The following is a 24,379-nucleotide window of genomic DNA, read 5'->3' as shown; positions in this document are numbered from 1 at the left end:
GATTTCCAAGGAATCTCCATACTGCTTTCCATATTGGCTGCACCAATTTGCAGTCCCACCAGCGTGTATGAGTGTACCTTTTTCCCCACATCCTCACCAACAATTATTGTTTTTTATCTTCATAATAGCTGCCATTCTGACTGGAGTGAGGTGAAATCTTAGAGTGGTTTTGATTTGCATTTCTCTAATTGCTAGTGATGATGAACATTTTTTCATGTATTTGTTGATTGATTGTATATCATCTTCTGAGAAGTGTCTGTTCATGTCCTTGGCCCATTTGTTCATTGGCTTATTTGTTTTTCTTTTTTTGGTGTTTAGATTTTTGAGTTCTTTATATACCCTAGAGATTAGTGCTCTATTTGATGTATGAGGGGTAAAAATTTGCTCCCAAGATGTAGGCTCTCTGTTCACCTCACAGATTTTTTCTTTTGCTGAGAAGAAACTTTTTAGTTTGAGCCCATCCCATTTATTGATTCTTGGTTTTAATTCTTGTGCTATAGGAGTCTTATTAGGATTTATGGGAGTCTTATGTGGGCCTAATCCCACATGATGGAGATTAGGGCCTACTTTTTCTTCTATTAGATGCAGAGTCTCTAGTTTTATTCCTAGGTCCTTGATCCACTTTGAGTTGAGTTTTGTGCATGTTGAGAGATAGGGGTTTAATTTCATTTGGTTGCATATGGATTTCCAGTTTCCCTAGCATCATTTGTTGAAGAGGCTATCTTTTCTCCAATGCATGTTTTTGGCACCTTTGTCTTATATAAGATAATTGTAATTTTGTGGGTTAGTCTCTGTGTTCTCTATTCTGTACCATGGGTCTACCAGTCTGTTTTGGTGCCAATACCATGCTGTTTTTGTTACTCTTGCTCTGTGGTATAGTTGAAGGTCTGGTATAGTGATGTCACCCGCTTCACTCTTCCTGCTATGGATTGCTTTAGCTATTCTGGGTCTCTTATTTTTCCAGATGAATTTCATGACTGTTTTTTCTATTTCTATGAGAAATGTCATTGGGATTTTGATTACAATTGCTTTAAATCTGTATAGTGCTTTTTTTCTGATAACATTTTTAAAAAAAATTTTACATACATGACAATAGTGGAATGTATTACAGTCATTATTACCCATTTACAGCTCAAGTTTTCGTAACTCTGTATATAAAGTATGTTCATGCCAAATTATGCCATTATACATGTACTTTACAATTCTTAATACACATATACCACAATTTTTCATATCTCTGTATATAAGTTATGCCTGACACCAACTTCAAATCTTCTTACATATATTTTGTATAATGATGACCATATAGTGCTTTTTAATATTAATTCTGACTATCCAAGAGCACGGTAGATCTTTCCATCTTCTAAGGTCTTCTTTGACTTCTTTAGGGTTCTGTTCTTGATGTGTTTTTAATACAGTTTGCTAATATTTTTTTAAGAGAGAGAGAGAGAGAGAATTTTAATATTTTTATTTTTTAGTTTTCGGCGGACATAACATCTTTGTTTGTATGTGGTGCTGAGGATCGAACCCTGGCTGCACGCATGCCAGGCGAGCATGCTACAACTTGAGCCACATCTCCAGCCCCAGTTTGCTAATATTTTATTAAGGATTTTTGCATCTGTGTTTATTAGGGATATAGGTCTGTAGTATTCTTTCTATGATGTATCTTTATCTGGTTTTGGTATTGGGGTTAGTCTGGCTTCCTAGAGTGTATTAGGGAGTGCTCAATTTCATATATGAGAAATTTTGGTGTTAGTTCTTTAAAACTTCACTACAACTCACCTGAGAATCCATCTATTCCTGAGATTTTTCTTTGTTGGAAGGCTGTTAATTGCTGTTCCAATTTCATTTCTTGATATTTGTCTGTTTGGGTTTTCAGTAACTTCCTGATTCAATTTGGGCAGGTCATATGTGTCTACAAATTTGTCAATGTCTTTTGTATATTGCAGTTTACTGGAGAATACATTTTGAAAACTTCCAGGCACAGTGGTACACACCTGTAATTTTAGTGGCTCTGGAGACTGAGGCAGGAGGATCACAAGTTCAAAGCCAGACTCAGCAACTTGGCAAGGTCCTAAGCAACTCAGCAAGACCCTGTCTCTAAATAAATATTAAAAAGGACTGAGTAGTTGGACACAATGCCTTTATTTATTTTTAGTGGCTTAGTGGTAAAGTGTCTGTAGGTTCAATCCCCAGCACCCTAAATAAATAAATAAATAAATAAAATAGTTTCTAATGATCTTCTGGATTTTAGAAATGTCTGTGGTGATATCTCCTTTTTAATCCCTAATTTTTCTTTTTTGAGTCTTCTTGCTTTTGGTTAGTTTAGCTAATGGTTTATCAATTTTTTTGAAGAATTAACTCTATGTTGACCCTGTGTATTTTTTTTAATTCTCAATTTTATTAATTTTGGCTCTGATCTTAATTATATCCAGTCTTCTACTGATTTTGGAAATAGTTTGTTCTTCCTTTTTTAAGGCCTCAAGTTGGAGCAATAAGACCAGGTTTTCGATTGACTGGATTTTATTCCCTTTGTATTCCCATTGTAAATAGTTCATTTAGGTAGATGCCCTTTACCCATTCTGTTACACTTCCCTTCCCTCTTTTCTCAGAGTGGACCTCTATTAGGTAATTCTCACTCTGTGAACTCTCCATTAATGATTTATTTTTCAGCCTGATTTGGTGGCACATGCCTGTAATCCCAGTGACTCAGGAGGCTGAGGCAGGAGGATCGCAAGTTGAAAGCCAGCCTCAGCAACTTAGTGAGGCCCTAAGCCCTTAGCGAGACCCTGTCTCAATATAAAAAAATAAAAAAGGGCTGGGGATGTAGCTCAGTGGTTAAGTGCCCTGTGTTCAATCCCTGGTATCCCCTTTACCCCCCAAAAAAGGAAGGAGAAAAATATAATAATTTATTTTCCAGTTAACAAAGTTCAGTTCTTCAATTGTTTATTTTTTAATGACAAAAGGCACATTCTGACATGTTTTCAGATTCTTTATAGCTTCCTTGATCTTTGTAACAGCAACCACAAACATATACAACAAAGCCTGTTCTGTAGTATGTCTCTGTTTGTATGTGACTTGGGGAGGGAAGTCAAATAGGATCCTGACAACTGAGACCTGAAGGTATTCAGAGGATTTAAGGTGTTCTTAAGAGGTTTTGCTTCACATAAAGGGCCTCTACAGAGTTGCACCTGACCAAGCCTGTGGCCTTTAGTTGGGCACTGGTATAAGGAAATACTGCTACTAAAGAAGTTTTGTGTATGAATAGTTGGGGAGGAAAGAGAGAGATGGGTAGAGGGTGAGTTGTGTAGAGCAATGAATCCAATCATGGCCTCTGACTCTCTTGTGTCTACAGTTGTGCCAGGAGCTGCCTGTGCGAAGGTAGAGATCAAGATTCTGCAGTTGTTATGGTCATGCCAGCCCAAGAAAACTTTGTACAAAGATCAGAGTTATCAATCAAGGCCTTGAGTTCAGATACCAACTCCCAGGGATAGAGGATTCTGAGCAAAGCAAGATGACCCTAATGTCTCAACAGTTCTGCATCCTTCTGATTGCCTTCTTTGCTGAAACTTTCCCACAAATAACCATTTTTTTTAAATATTTTTTTTAGTTGTAGTTGGACACAATGCCTTTATTTTTATGTGGTGCTGAGGATCGAACCCAGTGCCTCGTGCTAGATGAGCACTCTATCGCTGAGCCACAATCTACAATCTATTAAATAAATGTGCAGAGCTAGCTCTGGTGCCAGTCAAGCCTCACCAGGGCTTGGTTGAATCACCTAGCCCCACCTTTTATTTTCTTTGTCTTTTGTTCATCCCCTCATCACCCCACATCCAGTTCCTAAATTAAAGGCTATGGCAGTCAAAGAAGGGTGAGGCTTTGACAGTTGGCACCTGAACAGGGCCCAATCAGGGACTGGACACAGGGGAACTTCTCTTCATTGATCAGATGGGGCAATGCTCCTGAGGCTATGTAGCATTCAAAAGAAGGTGAGGAATATGACTTTATAGCTGGGTCTAAAATATGGGACAGCTAGGATCCAAAAAAGGCATCTCTATTGTTTTCTTAGCTTTTGCTAGATCTCTCTCTCCTAGGCTTACATTTAAAATGTAAATTGTATAGAACTTGTTTGAGACCAAAAAGAAAAAAAAAACTTGTCACTTTCAAATTCAAATAGCTTCTGGCTTGGCTGGTTATCTTGTCTCCCTCTGGCAGTGAGTAGAAGGGACATAATTATTGGTAGTTGTCCTTCAGTCTCACTCAGGAACTAGTTCTAAGTCTTATTGCAAGATGAACTCCTAGAACCCAATATTTTTGGAAGCATGGGGCCACTGTGCTCAGACAACAAGGTGAAGCATGTAGTGAGGGAGAGAAAAGAGTATTAGATCACATATTTAGCCTAGCCAGCCAGATATTTAACTTGGTTAGTGATACCACTGGTTATCCACATGTGCTTCCCCACATGTTGAAGTTTGAACATTAGAGAAGTGCGCTGAGGCAAACATATGAAGCAGGGTTTATTTTAAAGGGGGCAACATAGACTTCTCCCAGGAGGGAGAAGGGCACCATAGCTGGTATCCTGGTATCCCAAGAGGCTAGGTGTTCTGCCCTTTTTATATGTCCTAGGATTCCTTTGTTCTGCCTTTCTCCCCTTAGCTTTCTCCTTCCTGCATATGTGAGTAGGCCCAGGAATGCTTGGTGGGATAGCCGAAAGGTGGGAAATAAGTGGGCTGAAGGAGGAAGGGGAGGGTGGAGTAGATAAGGATACATTAACAACCTTATAGCTCCCTGTAAGGGGGGGGGCAATTCCTGGGACAGACAGGTAACCTTGGCAACAGGTTGGAGCAGGGGCAGGTTCTTGATAAGATTCCTCAAGGGACAGTCTCCAACTTCCCAAACTCACTCAAATTGGCCTTCTAGATCCGACCTAACTCAATTTACCTAGCTACATTGATTACCTATCTTTAAATCTGGCTTCATGAGGACAGGAATTCATTTGGAGATCTAAGTTTAAATCAACTCATACAACATGTTTCACTTATGGTTTATCTTCTTCTGTGACAAATGTACCTTTACAATGACATGAGGCCATTATAGGATTTAGAATTCTAGGACTTCCATAAGTCCTGCTCCACTAGTGTAGGAAGAGCTGCTCCCCTTCTACTACTTTGGTAGTATTTTAGAACTACATAATGATAGAAAATGCTACTAAAAACATCTCTGTATCTACCACTCACCTTACAAAATGTAAAACTACAATAGGGGTGATACCTACCATGGAACTCTCCACAGAAAAATCCCTCCCTTTCCCATCTTAAATGTGTTTATCTTTTCAAAACACACCTTTCTGTATGCTACATTTGTATGCATCTCTCACATGCATGCCTTTTAGTCTCTCTATATATCATTTGTGTTTTCCTAGGCTTTACATATGATATCATGTTCATATCCTTCTGGAACTAGCTTCTTCTCTTATGCATTTTTCTGTTGCCATCACCCAATCTTTGCCCCTGTGTCTCCTTTTAGTCTAGTCCATGCCATCCCATTCAGTTTGCCTGCAACAGTTCCAAGACAGTGAATTAAGGCTGGTCTTAGTTTAGGTGAGTCTCAGATGCTTCCTCTGTTGTTATGAGGCTGTGGTTCTCAAACATTACTGTGCATCAGAATCCCTTGGAGGGCTGTTTAAAACACAGATGGCTGGCCCCACTCTGTGGGTTTATGAGTCAGTAGGTCCTAGGTGGAGCTTAAGAATTCCTAGGTAATATGATGATGCTATTTAGGGAACAAACTTTGAAAACCACTGCTCCAAGTCAAAGTCTGGGCTCAGGCTTAGTAGCACCACGTGGCCTCCAGACAACCTGGAACATTCATGAAATTTCCTTCAAAACTATTCACTAGACCAGGATTGTTTAGTAGACATATAATGAAATCCACATATGGAACTTTCAGTCTTCTAGTAGACACATTAGAAAATAAACTGGCAAAGTTTCAAAACTGTATTTTAATTAAATATATGATCATTTCAACGTGTCATCAATATTAAAATTATTAATAATGCTACACTATTAATATGCTACACTATTTATTAATATGCTACACTATTTTTTACAATTACTGCAAATATCAAATCATATTAGCAAAATTTCATGTGTTTAGTAGCTACAGATGGCTAGTGACTAAAATAATGGACAACAGAGCTCTAAAGGCTTGTCCTCCATCTTTCTCTTTACCAAAATTATTTTAAACTTCATTTTAAATTTGTTTTTGGCCAAAGTAAAACAAGTTTAAACAGGTTTACCTTTCAATAGGGTAAGGGGGCCAAAACGAAGAAATAAAAGAGATTTGAGTCAGGATTGTTTGTGTAAACAAAATCTGCCCGTATTTCTCTTTATTGATTTCAAACAAACCCTTCTTTTAACTTTATTAAGCATCATTAAATATAATTGCAACAGGTAAGAAAAAGGTATTTTTCATAGAATATCACTTTTAGGATGATGAACATTAAATATCCCACGGGCTTCTGAATAATGAAAAACCTAAAAACAGTGAACAACAGATTCTTTCTTCTCTTCTATCTTCTTTTTATTCCTCCTAAATGCAGGATGAAATGACAGAAAATAAACAGTTACACAAGATTAACCAGCACCCATGATTTTCTAAGTGTAACAGTCCTATGTATATTTTCTGCATTTGTGTGCTATATATCAAGTAGAGAACACGTTTTCCTCTTAAAGTGTGCATGCTTGGATATCAGAGTGTTTGTCAAACTGATGGCTTCAATCATGTGATCATATCAACCTTGTTTCCTTTGTGCCTAACATAAAAAATTGTGTCGTATGTGTGTGTGCACACATATTTTGTAGTGGTTTTTGTTTGAGTGGCCATTCTGGAATTTAAATAAATCTCTTAAACCTCTAGTGGTACCACAAATGGTATTCCTTTACCCTCCCAGAACCTTGGTTTCCACATGTACGCTGTGAGAAAGAGGCTGTTATAAAATACACAACTATGAAAATGCAAAAACAGAAGAGAAAAATGTTGAGCATCTAAATATACTGAAAGACATATACCTTAAGACTTAATTATCAATTCAGTCATAAATTATGAACTGTAAGTTTCTTTTGACTGACATAAAATATAAAAAAATTCTAGCAAAATGCATATTTAGAGAGAGGTGGGAGGGAAAAAGAGGGAGAAGGGGAGTTACACAGAAGATGGAAGGAGAACCTCATTGTTATACAGAATACATATATGATGTTGTAATGAGAAAAAGAAAAAAAGTGTGTCACATTAGATTGGATAGAGAGAAAGGATGGGAGAGGAGGGGAGGAGTAGGGAGGATAGGAAAGGCAGCAGAATAGAATAGACAATATGATTGATGTATGTACATTCCATGTATGTATTATATATCAAAATGCATTCTACTGTCATGTATGACTAAAAAAATAAATAAAAATTTAAAAAATGCATATTTAGATATTAACCATTAAATATGGTCCTACTTGAAATTCATAACTTTTGCTATTTGTTAGTAGTCATATTCTGTAAGCTGTTGCATCCTATTTAGTATAGGAAACTCCATTTAAATGGCCAAGTAATGAAGACCCCACTAGTGCCTGGCCCAGCCACTTTAGCTGCTGCTTCTGGTAAATTTTCTTAATGGATATTGGTCTCAGGTACTAAGTCTGATATATTTACCACTTGATAGTAGTCTTACAGCTAGAGTACAAAAGATCCTACAAGAGCAGATGAATAGCCATGAAGTACTTTTCAGAATGTACTATATTTTATATTATTAGCTACATGATTATTCTAGTAACATTCTTAGTAAGTTAAATTGAGTTTTTTATGTAATTTTAAATAAATTTAATTAATTTACTAGAATTTTAAAAATTAAAGCTGTTAGTAACAGATAAATGTCAGGATTTTTTGAGTGATACTCAAAGCTATACACAGATACCTGAATTTTCTGGGGTTGCTATCCACCAGATCAGGTTCCTATGCAAGTCCTCCTTGTTTTTCATTTTCCTTCTTATTTTTTTCCTCTGTTTTCATCTCTTTCTTAATGACAAAGTCTTCATTGTCTTCATTCCAGTGTTCATACTCGTATTTAGTTATTTCTTTGGTGAAGAATAATACAAACAGTGAGATCAGATGGAAAAACTAGCCCAATTCATACCCAGCAGCAGCACCAATCATCTCCCCTCAGGAGAAGCAAGAAGAAGTAGCTAAGAAAACATGGCCAGGCACCTTCCTGCTGGTTGACATCACCCTTCCATGGCCCTCATATTTTTGCTGCTTGATCATTTCCACAGTGACATGTTCCCCTCTTCCCAGGAAATCTCCCACCTAATGCTGCTGATTACTTCTCCTTCAGGGAAGAAAGGGTCAGAGTGATTGGGTCAGTTTGCATTTTTAATGTTTTGGTCAAAAATTTGTTGGGAAAATACTTGTTTGTCTCAAAGAGAAATTCTGCAGTGAAGCTAATTGTTTCCTTAACCCCAGAACCTGTCTTTTTTACCACGTGTTCTCAAATCATTTTTAGGCTCAACTTTCTAAGACCCTTTTCACTTTCAAAAGCTGTGAACCAAAGAGGAGGTGCACCCTTTGCTATTTCTTCTCTCCAGGGTTCTTTCCATTTCCTCCCGAGCTCCCTCCTGAACACCTGACACTCATCTGTCCGCTGGCAAATTGCATCGACAGTCCCAGCTCTTATTAAATACAGGTTGGTAAAGGACAGCATATTTTTTTTCAAAATTGCAAAGGTTGCTTTGAATTGGGCTTCTACCCTGGCACATTCAGCCTTAATTTGGAGGGGGTCAGGACCCACCACTTCCCTACCCAAGGTCAGTGCTTTCCCATTTTGCAGCACCAGCTAGCGCCTCTGCAGCTGTGGGTCCACCATTTCCTCACCTCTCACATCAGTGATCTGTGCTATGATCTCCTCTGCCGGTTCTTTTTCCACCACCTCTTCTGCCTGCTGTTCTGGATCCTGAATTGCTATGCTGCTTTGTGTTGTGTGCTGGGCCACTGGGATAGAGGCGGTTGCGTCCAGCCGGCTCAGACTCAATCCCAGGCTAAAGCCCAGGCTCAGACCAAGGCTCAGGCCCAGGCCCAGGCCCAGGCCCAGGCCCTGGCTCTCGCCTTGGATCATCCGAGTCATGGCCCTTGTTCTTCGTCTCTGGGGCATCTGCATCACCTGGAGCTCACTTGAGCTGCTTAATACAGGTGACCGGGATCGGGATCGCTGGTTGACTTGGCTGCGAAGGGACTGGATCAGGATGTGGTAATTGTAGTAGATGTGGTGCAGAAGTGAATGATCCAGATCCAGGAACATGCACCAGAAAGCCAAGCATGAGCAACTGACAGATATCCACTACGATATCCTGGCTCTCTGCCAGGTCCCCTCCCTCCTCCTCTGTTGGTCCAACATCCAAATATTCCTCGGCATCCCCACCCTCCCAGGCTCTGGGTAGGATTAGGGCCTGGGCTCCCTCTTCCTCCTTGGGGCCTCCCTTGGGCTCTGGGACCTCCACCACCCAAGGCCCAGTCACCTCAGCTTTGATGGTCTCAGGTGCCATGTCACCCACATCTGGGCCCAAGTCGCGGTCCATCCCTTCACCCACTCCAACAGCCCCATCCACTCTCCCATTGGGCTTACCCGTCTGTTTCGGCCATCTGGGGTACGGTTTCTATCCCCTGTGGCAGACATGACAACAATCAGTACCTCAACTGAGCTGCAATCGGAGTGGGGCAACGTTGACAGCAAAGATAGTGGCTGTCTAGCAGGCTGCCACAGAGGGGAGGGGAAAGAGGGGGCAAAGAAGCCTCTTTCAGAGAACACAGCAGTCTGTGGGTGGTGTCTGACGAGGCCCCACTACACGAAGGGCAGAGGGTCAATCCCAGGCCCCAGGAGTTGTCAACCAAGTCTGAGCCTCAGAAGACCCCCCAATAAGAATGAAAACTTCCCAACGGCAGGTGATGAGGCGGGTTCAGAACTGTCAACAAAGGATTGCGGCCCCTCGTGACAAGCTCTAAGCTCATTTGCTGATAAGAGAAGATTGACATGCCCTGTGTCCAATGAATGATCAAGGGCCTTAGTTTCTAGGACTATTGAGCATCCTGTACCTTTTCTTTGAAGCCTTAGCCTAAAGGGAAACCCTTTATTTCCACACCAGTCCTATCCTTTTGATTTGATGATTATTGACAAAAGTATAGTTGTTTAACATGGAAGTAACCCTGAGGCATGTTTACAGTGAGTAAGTAGTTCACTGATTTCCACCTGGTCATAATGCTTATTCAAGTAGGGATAGTCATAAAAATGTTGTATAATCCAGACCTCAAAAGTAGTTAAAACTAGGCTGTGGCTGTGGCTCAGTGGAGAGTGCCCGTCTCACATGTGTTCTATCCTCAGCACCACCTAAAAATAAATATATTGTGTCCATCTACAACTAAAAAAAATTAAAAGAAAAAGTAGTTAAAACTTTCTGAGACTGATAAGATTTTGTGTGGTTTAACATGGTTAAAACTATTTAGAAAATAATGGACAAAGTTGAAGTGGATGCATTCAGAACTGAGTGTTGATGAGGTAGTAAACGACGGGTATTGGATGAGGCTTAATGAATCCTGCCAAATTCACTTCATGACTCCAGAGAATGAAAATAAAAGAGACTTTTTTTTAAAAAAAGACCAGGTCATCTCTTAAGAGCTAAGTATGACAGACATCAAATGGGCAGGATTCCCAGGATATTTCTGAGGTAACAGATCAAGACTTCTTATTGATGTCAAGACCTACTTACGACTTCAATTGTAAGCAATTCTGAAATTATGGAGAAATCAATTTTATTCTCATTCTATAAAAAGTGTTTTGAAACACTAATATTATTATTTTATTTTGGTACTGAGGATTGAACTCAGGGGCACTCAACCACTGAGCCACATCCTCAGCCTTATTTTGTATTTTATCTAGAGACAGGGTCTCACTGAGTTGCTTAGCGTCTTGCTTTTGCAGAGGCTGGCTTTGAATTCCTGATCCTCGTGCTTCAGCCTCCCAAGCTAATGGGATTACAGGCATGTGCCACTGCGCCCAGCTTAGTTTTTGAAGATAATACAAAACAACATATTTCATATATTACATTTTAGAAATATAATACCGTTAAATATCATTAATGAGAGCATGTAAATTTTTCTTTTTCTCGTATCTCAAGATTGGAAAAGAAGGTCCTGTCATCTTCATCCTCTATGACTAGTTTCTCCAGACTGCTTTTTTGGGGGTAGCTCATTGCTCCTCTCTTCACCCAGAGCCAAGGAAGAAAGCCTCATGTAGAGTACAATATGCACCTGACTGCAGACAGGCAGCTTTAACATACACAATAGGCATATAAATTCAACCAAAGGGAGAGAAGGGAGTATTTTGCCTCCTGTTAACACAAACTCCAGTTTTTATTTGATTTATTCTTTACCTTTTAGTTCTAGGTCAAGGAGACCTTGTGGTTTTGCACAAAATGCCCTGGAGATGAATGCTTACAGTTACATGTACATGTGTGAGGTCTGGAAGGGCCATTAGCAGTCATGGAATCTGTCACTCTCCACGCTTGCATGTGGAAAGAAGCAGCGGGAGGGCTTGTCACAACAGATGGCTGGGTCCCATGCCAGAGGTCAGGCTTCCCTGGGTCTGGGCAGGGTCTGAGAATTTCATTTCTGTCAAGTTCCCCTGGGAGGCTGGGGCTGCTCTTGTGAGCACTGCACTTGGGGAACCAGGGATCTCATCCAGCTTCCTCATTTCACAGGTGACTGTGCTGAGGCAGAACCCCAGCTGGGTTCTAGGATTGGTTTTAGCACTTAAGCACTTGTTAAGACTTTGCAGACTTGCTTAGCTTCTCTGGGCCTCAGTGTTTCTCATCTACAAAATGAGAGGAAGGGCCTTGTTCTGCCTTCCCCGTGGAGTTGTTTAATTTATAGAGTGGAAGCAACAGGGTTCCTTAGGCCTTGAGCAACAACCCTCTGACTGGGCATGGAGCCCTCAGGTGGTCTCAGGGCCACTCATTTATTCCTCTTCCCCTCTGGTTAGTGGGCTGGAGTTTACCCTCTGCTTTCCTTTTTGTGGACGACTGAGAGAGACACATGCTTTCAAGTTGAGGTATACATCATTTTCCCTTCTTCTTGTGTTTTCCTCAATTTGCATTTTCCTTTTAAGTTTGTTTAAATTTCTACCTGTATTTTTCCTTTTTTCAATAAAATGTTTACTAATGTTTTCATATGTATTTTCTTCCATTGCTTTTAAATTCACACAACCTAAGACCATTCAAGTGTATATTTTCTTCTTTTTAGCATGAATCTTTACCATATACATCCTTTTCTATCTGGAGTTTAAAAGCATGTACTATGCAATTCATAATTCAGGTGGCTTTATTTTTCTAAACAGCTAACTGCTGCCCCTATCTGTTGAGTAAACCTTTTTCTCACTGATGATGTGAGACTATACCTGTTAGCACTTCCTAGGAGGGTAGGATTGGTGGGAGGAGAGGGATTTGTGTCTACCCTATTCTTTATCAAATACAGAAACTGTGGCCCAGTGTAGGTAACTTTTTTCTTCAATGTTATGCTAGTTTAATGGAGAAATCAGGCCTAGAACCAAGATTTCTCGTCTCCTATGTGAAGCTGTACAACAACTGCTTGTTGTCCCTCCAACTTTGTGATTGACATTGGTTAGTTGTAAAGAATGTGCCTTGATTAATTGGGGCAGCTATTGTTTCGTCATTTTTTATTATGTGGGTGCATGGCCTTTGTTGTTTGCTGTTTCAATAGATGCTAACAACCATTTTGGTGGGGGTGATACTGGGGATTGAGCACAGGAACATTATTTACCACTAAGCTATGTTCTCAGTCCTTTTAATATTTCATTTTGAGACAGGGTCTTGCTAAATTCCTTAGGATTTTGCTAAGTTGGCTGGGTTGGCTCAAACTTGGAATCCTTCTGTCTTAGCCTCCTGAATTACTAGATTGCATGATTGTGTCTTTAAAATGTGAACTCACCTGCATTTAATGACTACTTGGACATATACAAAATGCTTTTAGGCCACATGTGACCACAGATTGCTATTTTTTGATCTTTTTAAAAAACTACTATTTGCTTTGGTATGGTAGTTGCATCCTGACTTTTGTTCTAGTTATTTGAAATATGGATCATTCAGCTAATATCAGAGGAGAAACATTTCCTTATTCCTCTTCCTTTTTTACCCTCTTATTAACCAGACTGAGCAACCTGGAATTAGTTTTCCAGTAAGACACCATGTGAACTAGATGATCTGAATTAATGGTTTGTTTATGGCATTAATGCCATTTCTGATATTTCCCTAATATTATTTACTTGAAATATAATCTAGGATTAGACTAATACATGGTGAGCTGCCCTTTATTATGGTTCCTGGAGTGATGAAAATCCACAAATGTGAAAATCCATAATTGATTTGGGGAGATAATGGGGATTCAAGTGTGCTAGATTTAAAGGAAACGAGTGAAATGATGGTATGCTAATGCCTTTTACTTTCATTTAAACCTACCTCAACTCAGTGGTGGCCCTGACAACATTTCTTTTTCCATTCTCATCTAGGAAAGTTTTTCTTGGAGATTACCAAGGATTGAACTAAGGTTCTCACTCATACTAGGTAAGTACTCTACTACTAAGCGCCTCCGTCTTTATCCTTATACGTTACAAGATCTTTGAGTCTTCTGATTTTCTGAATTACTGTTGGCAAACAAATGCGTTGTTAATGTTTAGAAAGTAGAGGAAACCGATATCCATAGGAAGCTTAAGAGACTATAATATGGATAATAAAAAGACCAAGCATTTAAGGGATAGTGTGATTTTGTTGTGTGGATTAGAAGAGAATTTTTTTTTTTTTGTAGTGGGGAGACTGGGGATTGAACTCGGGGGCACTCCACCACTGAGCCACATCCCCAGCCTATTTTGTATTTTATTTAGAGACAGACAGGGTCTCACTGAGTTGCTTAGCACCTTGCTTTTGCTGAGGCTGGCTTTGAACTCCCAGTCCTCCTGCCTCAGCTTCCAGAGCTGCTGGGATTATAGGCATGTGCCACCTTGCCCGGTGAGAATGTTTTGTGTAACTATTCCTCCTGGATCTTCAGCAAGGCCTTTCAGAAATGGTTCAGAAGAAGAAGAAAACCTAATGCATTTCTCCAAACTCTGTTAGTATGTCCTTGCTTTCAGACACCTTTGTTGGAATATTGGCTCTCTGCTGAATACCCTTGAGTAAGCCATATGTAAGCATCTCTGAAACTGTTCTCCAAAATGTGAATAATAACAGTATCTCTTTAATGGGATTATTGGTAGGATTTTAATAAGATAATAGAAACTCTTAGCATTGTACCTGGCACACTATAGTCACTCTATAAATGCTAAACTTTTATCATCATTTTTATAGACCCTTGGAGGATGGGGAAGAGTAGATCAAGAATGGCATGGAGGAGATTGCATTTGAGTCAGGCCTTGTAAAATGGACTGGATTCTCATAGATAGAAGGGAAAGAGATAACAACACAGAATGATATAATCAACAGCTATTATTGAGCATCTACTATGTGGCCTAGTATTAATAATTTAGCAGTTAGGGAGAAAGTCATGCAGTAAAAGGCCAAATATCAGTTATGCCATGTATTGACTCTATGATTGTGTCTCATATTGTGTTGTACTTCCACTTCGCTCCCACTCCCTTAGCACTCCTGTTAGTTGTATAACCCTTTCTTCGGGGTAGGGGTGTACCAGGGATTGAATCAGAGGCAGTTGATCACTGAGCCATATCCCCAGTCTTATTTTTTATTTTATTTAGAGACAGAGTCTCACTGAGTTGCTTAGCACTTTGCTTTTGCTGATGCTGGCTTTGAACTCCCAATCCTCCTGCCTCAGCTTCCAGAGCAGCTGAAATTACAGGAGTGCACCACCGTTCCCAGTCCTGTATAAACCTTTCTTAAGTTACAATTTGATAATGATTTATTCTTGAAAGGAGAGGCATTTGCAACTACTCCAACCCCTTTCCTTGTACATGGAGTTGTTTGAAAGTCATTCTGTCTTTCCTTCCTAATTCCGAGTTGTGAAATGTATTCTTGCCTTTTTCCCTTCATATGATTGCCATGAATTTGGATTCACTGTTCTGACTAAACACATCTTAGTATATTACTTTATTGGTGTTAGTTCATCCAGTTAATGATTCTACTTTATTTCCTCAATTAAGTCATCAATTATTCCTTTTTAATTTTCTAGTGGTTGCATTGGTATTTACAAAATACATTTTAATTTGATAGTTTATTTTAAAAATATTATGCCCCTTGGGGTGGGAGTTGTGGCTCAATGGTAGAACACTTGCCTAGCACGTGTGAAGTACTGGGTTCGAACCTCAGCACCACATAAAAGTAAATAAAAATAAAAGTATTTTAAAAAGATACAATAAAGATAAATATATGTGTATTTATATAATATATATTATATAAATAGTAAATATATTTATTAAGTATATAATATATATTAAATATGTGTGTATGTGTATGTTATATATATATATATATTATATATAATATATATAGCTCCTTGCTGGGTGTGGTAGCTACTTGGGAGGTAGAGGCAGAGGACTGCAAGTTCAAAGCCAGCCTCAGCAACTCAGCGAGACACTATCTCAAAATAAAAAACAAAAAGGACTGGGGACGTTACTCAGTGGTAAAGCTTCCCGGGTTAAATCTCCCTTATCAAATATATATATAATTATATAAAAATAATGCCCCTTCACTTATACTATAAGAATCTTACAACAGTATACTTTCATTTTTCTCTGTTTGTGCTGGGGATTGAACCCAGGGATGCTTTACCACTAAGCTAATATAATCAACTTTTGAGACAGGTGCCCACTTAGTTGCCCATTTAGTCCAAACTTATGATCCTCTGCCTCAGCCTCCCCAGTTGCTGGAATTATAGGTATGTGCCACCATGCCTGTCTTCATTTTCTTTCTCTTGACCTTGTGCTATTTATCATATATTATACTCTTACATATGCTTTCAGCCCTATAATTGTTACTGTTTTGTGTTAGACTGTCAATCATTTTTTAAACAATTAAAAATAAGAAAATCCCTTCCTTTTTAGCATTTACTATGTCTTTGCTTAGATCCAAATTTTGTTTAGTATCATAAAAATTTCTTGTAGTGATAAATTTCTGCAAGTGAATTCCTTCAGCTTTTTTTTTTTTTTTTTGTACCAGAGACTGAACTCAGGGGCACTTGACCACTGAACACATCCCCAGCCCTATTTTATATTTTATTTAGTGACAGGGTTTCATTGAGTTGCTTAGTGCCTCCCCATTGCTGAGGCTGACTTTGAACTTGTGATCCTCCTGTCTCAGCCTCTCAAGCTGCTGGGATTACAGGTGTGCGCCACTATACTGGCTCCTTCAGCTTTTGAAAAGTCTGTTTCAACTTTATTTTGATGGATAGCAGTTAGGATGGTAGGTTTTCTTGCATTTCGATACTTTCAAAACAATACTACATTGTTTTCTGGCTTGCATATTTTCTGATGAGAAGTATGTATTGTATATATTTCTTTTTTTTTCTGTTTTGGTTTTTGGTATCTAAGATTGAAATCAGGGCCAACTCATGTTAAGCATACACTCTACCATTGAACTACATCCCCCTGCTGCTATCTATGTTTAATGTTTCCCTCCTTCTTCCTTAACCTGACTGCCTTCAATGTTTTCTCCTGATTTTTAGTTTCCAGCAGGTTAACTGTGATGTGATAGGTTTTGTTTGTTATTTACTTTGATTGAGGTTTATTGAGCTAATTGGATGTGACATTAATATTTTTGGAAAATCCACAGTCATTTTCTTTTCAAATATTTCTTCTCCCTTTTTCTTTCTCTTTTCTCCTTCTGGGACCTCAGTTGCACACATAAACAGTTTGATATTGTATTACCATTCTTGTGTGTGCCATTCTTGACCAAACCTCTATTTCCTCTTGGTGTTTGTTTGGCGAATACACATTGTTGAACATTGCATTGAATCATCTTAAAAATACATTGAAGGAGCTGGGATTGTGGCTCAGTGGTAGAGCACTTACCTAGAGTGTGTGAGGCACTGGGTTTGATTCTCAGCACTATGTATAAATAAATGAATAAAATAAAGGTCCATCAACATCTAAAAAAATGAAGTCTTCACCTCAAGAACCTTAAATGTGAGCTTATTTGGACATAGGGCCTCTATAGAGGGAATAAAGTTCAAATGAGACCATTGAGGTGAACCCTGATCCAATATGACTGGTACTTTATAAAACTGGGAAATTTGAACAGAGACAAGAAGAAGACCAAGTGAAGATGGTGGCAGAGATTGGAATAATACATCTAAAAGCCAAGGAATGCCTAAGGTTGCTAACAAGCCAATAGAAACTTAGAGTCATGAAATAGATGTTACCTCACAGTTCTCATAAGGAACCAAGTCTGCTGACAATTTGCTTTCAGATATCTAGCCCCCAGAACTGTGAAAAAATACACTTGTTGTTTAAGCCAAACAATTTGTAGTACTTTGTTACCGAATCCCTAGGAAACTAATACATTTTGGCCCATATCCAAATTTGTTGATTTTTTTTCTTTTTGCCTCAGCTGCTTTCAGTATGTCAATGCTATTTTTTTTACTTGACTCCTTTAAATTTCTTTATCTTTATTAAAATTCCCCATCTATTCATGCAAGTTGTTTACCTTTTTTTACTAGCACACTTAATATATTAGAACAACATTAACACAATGAGCTCTTTAGCATAACAAAATAATAGTTTAAAGTCCTTGTATGATAGTTCTAACAGCTTGTATTGGCTGGTGTATCTGTTGACAATGGGCTGTTTTTGCTTTTCTATGTATCTCAATTTTTTGATTGAATGTTGAACATAATATTTGCCAGAAAAGTGGAGACCAAAGTAAATATTTTTAACATTTTAATTTTTTTAGTTTTAGGTGAACACAATACCTTTATTTTTATGTGATGCTGAGGATCGAACCTGGTGCCTTACGCATGCTAGGTGAGTGCTATACCACCGAGCCACAACCTCAGCCCCAAAGTAAATATTATTTATGCCTAGTAATGTGCTGCTCTTCTTTGGTCAAGCCATAATGTGTGATTGAATCAATGTACTCAGGAGTTAAAGTGGATTTAGATTTTGTCATTTTTATCTTTGGGCATCACAGTCTTCAAATTCCTTTTTTAAAAATTTTTATTTGTTCTTTTTGGATACACATGACAGTAGGTGTATTTTGGCATATTATACATACATGGAGTATAACTTATTCTAATCGGGATCCCATTCTTGTGGGTATACATGATGTGGAATTTCACTGTTCATATATTCATTTACCAACATAGAAAGTCCTATTCATTCTACTGTCTTTCCTATTCCCACCCTCCTTCCTTCCCTTCATTCTCCTTTGTCTAATCCTAAGTACTTATATTTTTCACCCCCCTACTTGCTTGTCTTCAAATTCTTACAGTGTTAGGATGCTGTTACCTTTTACCTAGAGTGGTGGCTAGATGGCCAGATGGTTTCCCTTAGTATTCAGTTCTCTCGTAGGTTAGACCATCTCTGGCTGCCTGCATAATATTTCTCTCTGTGTTATTGCCTTTCTCATTGTGATAGACTACTATTGTATATTACTTGGTACTAGACTAATTTTGTGAATATTGGTGGGTGGTTCTCTAGTGTTCTGATCCAATCTAGTCTTAAGACAGATCACTCAATTTATAGCTTTTGTAGCAGCTTCAACTCAAAGTCTATAAAATCTGTGGGGAAAAAAAAATTCTTGCAGAATTCAGAGCCCTTCTGTCCTCTATATCCCACTCCGCAACTCCATACTAATTCACCTTTACACCCCTGAATTCTAATTATTTTGCCTCTTGTAGCTACAGGAGCAGGAACAGTCATGTCTTCTGAAAGTATGTTCCTGTGTGTATGTATGTGTAGTACTGAGGAGTGAACCCAGAGCCTCACACATGCTGGGTAACCACTCTTCTTCTAAGCCACATCTCCAGTCCAAGAAGTATTATTTGTGTGTGTGTGTGTGTGTGTGTGTGTGTGTGTGTGTTGTGAATTGAACACAGAGATTAATTACCACTGATCTATATCTCCAGCCCTTTTTTATTTTGACCCAGGGCTTCACTAAATTGCTAAGGCTGCCCTTAAACATGTGATCCTCCTGCCTTAGCCTCTCAAGTCATTGGAATTACAGGAATGTGCTTGTATATATGTATATTCTTGAATCAGGGAAGGCTTTGTGGAAATAGTTTTGCTTGAACTGGTGTCTGAAAAGTGGGCAATATTTCCATAGATGGAAATGATGGAATAGGGATTCCAGAGAGAATGACTAAGAATAAAATAAAGTCAACATTGGAAGAAGTATGGTGTGCCCTTCTAGCAGTAAAACAGTGTTTGGAGAATGTAATGTAGGTGGTCACAAAATCCTCTCACTGATAACAATAATGGACTTACACCATTTGATTTAGGACTGTATTTGTACCTCATGCTGGCAAAATAGATTGTGAACCTATTGTATCATCTGTTAACAAGCCCAAAGTGCCCCAGAGGAATATCCTCATATTCCAGTGGAAGAATAATTTTGGTTAAAATAGTCATAAGATCCATGAATTTAGTCATAGAAATTGTGAAACAAGTTAATTGTCCTATTTGTTTTGTCATAGCATAAATAGTTCACAATTTTTTCTCTAATTTAGAAATCCAAGACCAAGAAATTATGAGCATCTAATTCACAATAGCTAAACTATGGAACCAAACTATGTGCCCGTCAACAGATGAATGGATAAACAAAACATGGTGTATATACACAATGAAATACTATTCAGCCATAGAGATGAATGAAATTATGGCATTTGCTAGTAAATGGATGGATCTGGAGACTATCATGCTAAGTGAAATAAGCCAATCTCAATAAACCAAAGGCTGAATGTTCTCTCTGATATGTGGATGCTAACACAATAAGGGGCAGGAGAGGAAAGAATAGAAGTTCATTGGTTTAGACAAAGGGGAATGAAGAGAAGGGAGGGACAATGGGAATAAGAAAAACAGTAGAGCCCAGGTGCGGTGGAACAAGCCTATAATCTCAGCTGCTCGGGAGGCTAAGGCAGGAGGATCAAGAGGTCAAAGTGAGCCTCAGCAACAGTGAGGCAATAAGCAGCTCAGTGAGACTCTGTCTCTAAATAAAATACAAAATAGGGCTGGGGATGTGGCTCAATGGTTGAGTGCCCCTGAGTTCAATCCCCAGTACCAGAAAAATAAAGCAAAACAAAAACAACAGTAGAATGAATCTGTTTTTTTTAAGAGAGAGAATTTTTTAATATTTATTTTTTAGTTATTGGTGGACACAACATCTATGTTTGTATGTGGTGCTGAGGATCGAACCCAGGCTGCACACATGCCAGGCGAGCGCGCTACCATTTGAGCCATATCCCCAGCCCATTTTCCTATGTTTATATATGAATACACCACAGTGAATCTTCACATTATGTTCAACCAAAAGAATGGGATCCTAATTAGAATGTTATAACTCTATGTATGAATATATGTCAAAATATACTCTACTGTCATCTATATATAAAAAAACCAAATAAAAATAGAAATTATGGGCATCAAATTGTAGGGAGACTAACATCTACAGTATCACATTAGGTTCCATCCTTCTCCATGCCACCCCTCCCATCTGCCTATGTCTCCTGGTAAGAATAGTGAAAAGGGGGATGAATGTGTTACAGAAGTATAGAGAATCAAACTTTTTCTCAGCTGATTAAAAAAAATCTTCAGAGGATGTAAATAATTTAAAACCTCTGTTTCCTGGATTTGTTTGTTGAAAGCAATTTATCAAAATAAACTTTATTTTTACTTCTGTAATACTTGGATCAGAAAAGGCAAAGTAAAATAAGCATGGTAAATTTAAAGAAAATTATTTTTAAGCTTCTAAGAAACAGGTTTAAGAAAACTGTGGCATAGTAATTTCTGGTTTTAACCCAAATCCAACTACTTCATTATTTAGTAATATCTCCCCACCATTTTTGCTTCTTTTAAATTAGTTGGGAGGTGAAGATAGTGGGTTACCACACCTTTGGTGTAATGATATTGCTGGAAAGGTGTCATTTTGATGCCCAGAAAACCTCTTCACTGATGCAGAAATGGAACTGTGATATGAGATTAGGGAAATTCCAGCCGCCAGTATGTATTCAAGCATATTATATATTTATGTCCAGAATTAGGTTTCTTTCAAACCTCTTTTGCTGTTCTCTCTTTGGCTTTGCCAACTGAATGGATGAGGGATTCAGCCTCCTATGCTAGGCTTTCTCCTAAGGGAAAGGGATGGCACACTTCCATTTTTATATAAATAGGCTGATTTTCTGTTTCTCTAAGCCTCCATTTGGTTCACTAGAAGAAAATTAAAAATACAATTGATTAGGTCAATCCCTGCAGCGTATGGTACTGGGCCAAAGATGCACTGTGTGTGATTGCTTTTTTTGTGTGTGTGGCATTTATTGTATTTATTAAAAATAACAATAGCAGTAATTTATTAGGTTTTAATTTTATAATTGTCAAAACCACATTACATTTTTATTTAATCCTCACAATAACTATGATATATGTATTGTTATTTCCATTTTATTTTTTATTTACTCATTTATTTTTATGGTACTGAGGATTAAATCCAGGGATGCTTAACCACTGAGCCACATCCCCAGCCCTTTTTTATGTAAATTTTTTATTTATATATGACAGCAGAATGCATTATAATTCTTATTACATATAGAGAGCACAATTTTTATATCTCTGGTTGTATACACAGTATATTCACACCAATTCTTGTCTTCATACATGTACTTTGGATAGTAATGATCATCACATTCCACCATCCTTGCCAACCCCCTGCCCCCTCCCTTCCCCTCCCACCCCTCTGCCCTATCTAGAGTTCGCCTATTCCTCCCATGTTCCTGTTCCCTGTCCCACTATGAATTAGCCTCCTTATATCAAAGAAAACATTCAGCATTTGTTTTTTTGGGATTGGCTAACTTTACTTAGCATTATATTCTCTAACTCCATCCATTTGCCTGCAAATGCCATGATTTTATTCTCTTTTATTGCTGAGTAATATTCCATTGTGTATATATGCCACATTTTTTTATCCATTCATCTATTGAAGGGCATCTAGGTTGGTTCCACAGTTTAGCTATTATGAATTGTCCCAGCCCTTTTTTTTTATATATCTTGTTTAGAGATAGGGTCTCACCAAGTTCCTGAGACTGGCTTTGAATTCACGATCCTCCTGCCTCAGTCTCCTGAGCTGCTGGGATTACAGGCATGCATTTCCATTTTAATTAAAATATGGAAACAGCCTCAGAGTAGAAGTGATTGCTCAAGGCCCACAGTTGATATCGTAGCTAGAATTTTAGTACAGGCAGCCCTGCTACAGATTCTCTGTTCTGAGCCAGGGATTGCCAATTTTTTCATTAAATGGTCTGATAGGAAATGTTTTAGGCTTGACAGGCTATATGGTTTCTGTTGCAACTACTCAATTCTCCTGTTGTACTAGAAAAGCAGTTATAAACAATACATTAATGAATGGGTGTGGCTGTGTTGCAATAAAACTTTACCCAAACAGACTAAGGTCAAGATGTAGTCTGTGTTCTATAGTTTGTCCAAACACTGCTTTTAACTCTTATGAAAGTATGTCTCATTTTTAGGGATTAATGATTCACAAGTAGCCGAGGTGCTTTCCAGAGGAGACATACAATACACTTAGTCTTATAAAATACCTAGAGAAGTCGGGTACAGTGGTGCATACTTGTAATCTCAGTGGCTCTGGAGGCTGAGACACGAGGATCACAAGTTCAAAGTCAACCTCAGCAACTTAGCAAGGCTCTAAACAACTCAGTGAGACCCTGTATTAAAAAATATATCTATATCTGTCTATATCTATCTGTATCTGTCTATATCTGTCTATATCTGTCTATATATCTATATATCTATATATGGGCTGGGGATGTGGCTCAGTGGTTAAGTGTCCCTGGGTTCAAACCCCAGTACCAAAACAAAACAAACCAAATGAGAAGAACAATTAATATTCATAATCTTCTTTCAGTTCTTTTCTTTTTATTTGTTCTTTTTAGTTATATATAACATTGGGATTTATTGTGACATAAAAACATGGAATTTAGTTTGCTCTAATTCAGTCCCCAGTACTTCTTCTTTCTCTCCCTTCCTCCATTTCCCTGTTCCCTTCCCTCTATTCTACTGATCTTTTTTTAAAAATAGTTGTAGATGGATACAATACCTTTATTTTATTTATTTATTTTTATATGGTGCTGAGGATCAAACTTAGTGCCTCACTCATGCCAGGCGAGTGCTCTACCACTGAGCCACACCTTAGCCCTCTATTCTACTGAGTTTTTGCTATTTGCTTTTTTTTTTTTTAAAGTGCGTTGTGGATATACATTATGATGAGATTCATTGTGGTATAGTCATATGTTTACATAGGAAGTTAGGTCAGATTCATTCTATTGTTCTTCTCTTATACCATCCCTTGTTTTTCCTCCTCAATCCCCTTTATCCTATTCACTGATCTTTCTTCTATTTTGATGGAATCTACCCCTTTACCCTTTCTCCCTTTCTTCTACCTCTCTTTTTTAAAAAATAGTTCTTAGTTGTCGATGGACCTTTATTTTATTTTTTCATATGTGGTGCTGAGAATCGAACCTAGTGCCTCACACATGCTAGGCAAGCCATTTCCACTGAGCTACAACCCCAGCCCATCTTCTCCCTCTCTTTTTTTGTAAACTTTTTTTAATTGTTGATACATCTTTATTTGATGTATTTGTTTTTATATGTGGTGCTGAGGATTGAAGCAGTGCCTCACACATGCCAGGCAAGTGTGCTACCACTTAGCCACAGCCACAGCCCCCCCCCCTTTTTGTGGTACTGGGGATTAAACCCAGGGCCTTGTGCATGCCAGGCAAGCACTCTACCAACTGAGCTATGTCCCAGCCCTCCCTCTCTTTATTTTGGACTAGCTTCTGTATATATGATGAAACATTCAATCTTTGATTTTGGGGTCTGGCTTATTTCACTTAGCATGATAGTCTCTATTTCCATTCATTTAATAGCAAATTTCTCAATTTTATTCTTCTTTTTGGTTGAGTAATACTCCTTAAAAATATGAAATGCTTCACTAATTCACATATTATTCTTGTGCAGGGCCCAAGCTAATCTTCTCTGTATTGTTCCTATGTTAGTATATATGCTGCCAAAGCGAGCACATAAACTTTTTAAAATGAAAAAGTATTTCTA

General features: G+C 38.3%; 1 protein-coding gene, 1 long non-coding RNA gene and 1 other non-coding gene across 3 annotated transcripts in view; 1 reads left to right on the top strand and 2 right to left on the bottom strand.

The window, feature by feature from the left end:
* The window catches only part of LOC144371694 (uncharacterized), a 638,576-nt gene that overhangs the window by 115,246 nt on the left and 498,951 nt on the right, over positions 1–24,379 (top strand). Inside the window, exon 2 of the long non-coding RNA XR_013431691.1 lies at positions 13,613–13,667. This is a non-coding gene — a long non-coding RNA (uncharacterized LOC144371694). The remainder of the gene's footprint in view (positions 1–13,612; positions 13,668–24,379) is intronic.
* On the bottom strand, positions 6,370–9,962 carry LOC144371612 (uncharacterized). Its single transcript, XM_078033977.1, has 4 exons — positions 9,662–9,962; positions 8,914–9,271; positions 7,961–8,120; positions 6,370–6,591 (listed from the first exon to the last, which is right to left on the bottom strand). Exons 1-3 carry the CDS (start codon positions 9,710–9,712, stop codon positions 7,999–8,001), a joined length of 531 nt encoding a protein of 176 aa, XP_077890103.1. The 5' UTR covers positions 9,713–9,962; the 3' UTR covers positions 6,370–6,591; positions 7,961–7,998.
* On the bottom strand, positions 24,242–24,348 carry LOC120891293 (U6 spliceosomal RNA). The gene has a single exon (XR_005735672.1). It is a non-coding gene; the product is annotated as a U6 spliceosomal RNA (small nuclear RNA).

The sequence above is a fragment of the Ictidomys tridecemlineatus genome, chromosome X, assembly GCF_052094955.1.
Source record: "Ictidomys tridecemlineatus isolate mIctTri1 chromosome X, mIctTri1.hap1, whole genome shotgun sequence".
Classification (NCBI taxonomy): Eukaryota; Metazoa; Chordata; class Mammalia; order Rodentia; family Sciuridae; genus Ictidomys; species Ictidomys tridecemlineatus.
Note: the sequence above shows the minus strand (reverse complement) of the source record. Positions and strands in the feature narration are given on the sequence as shown.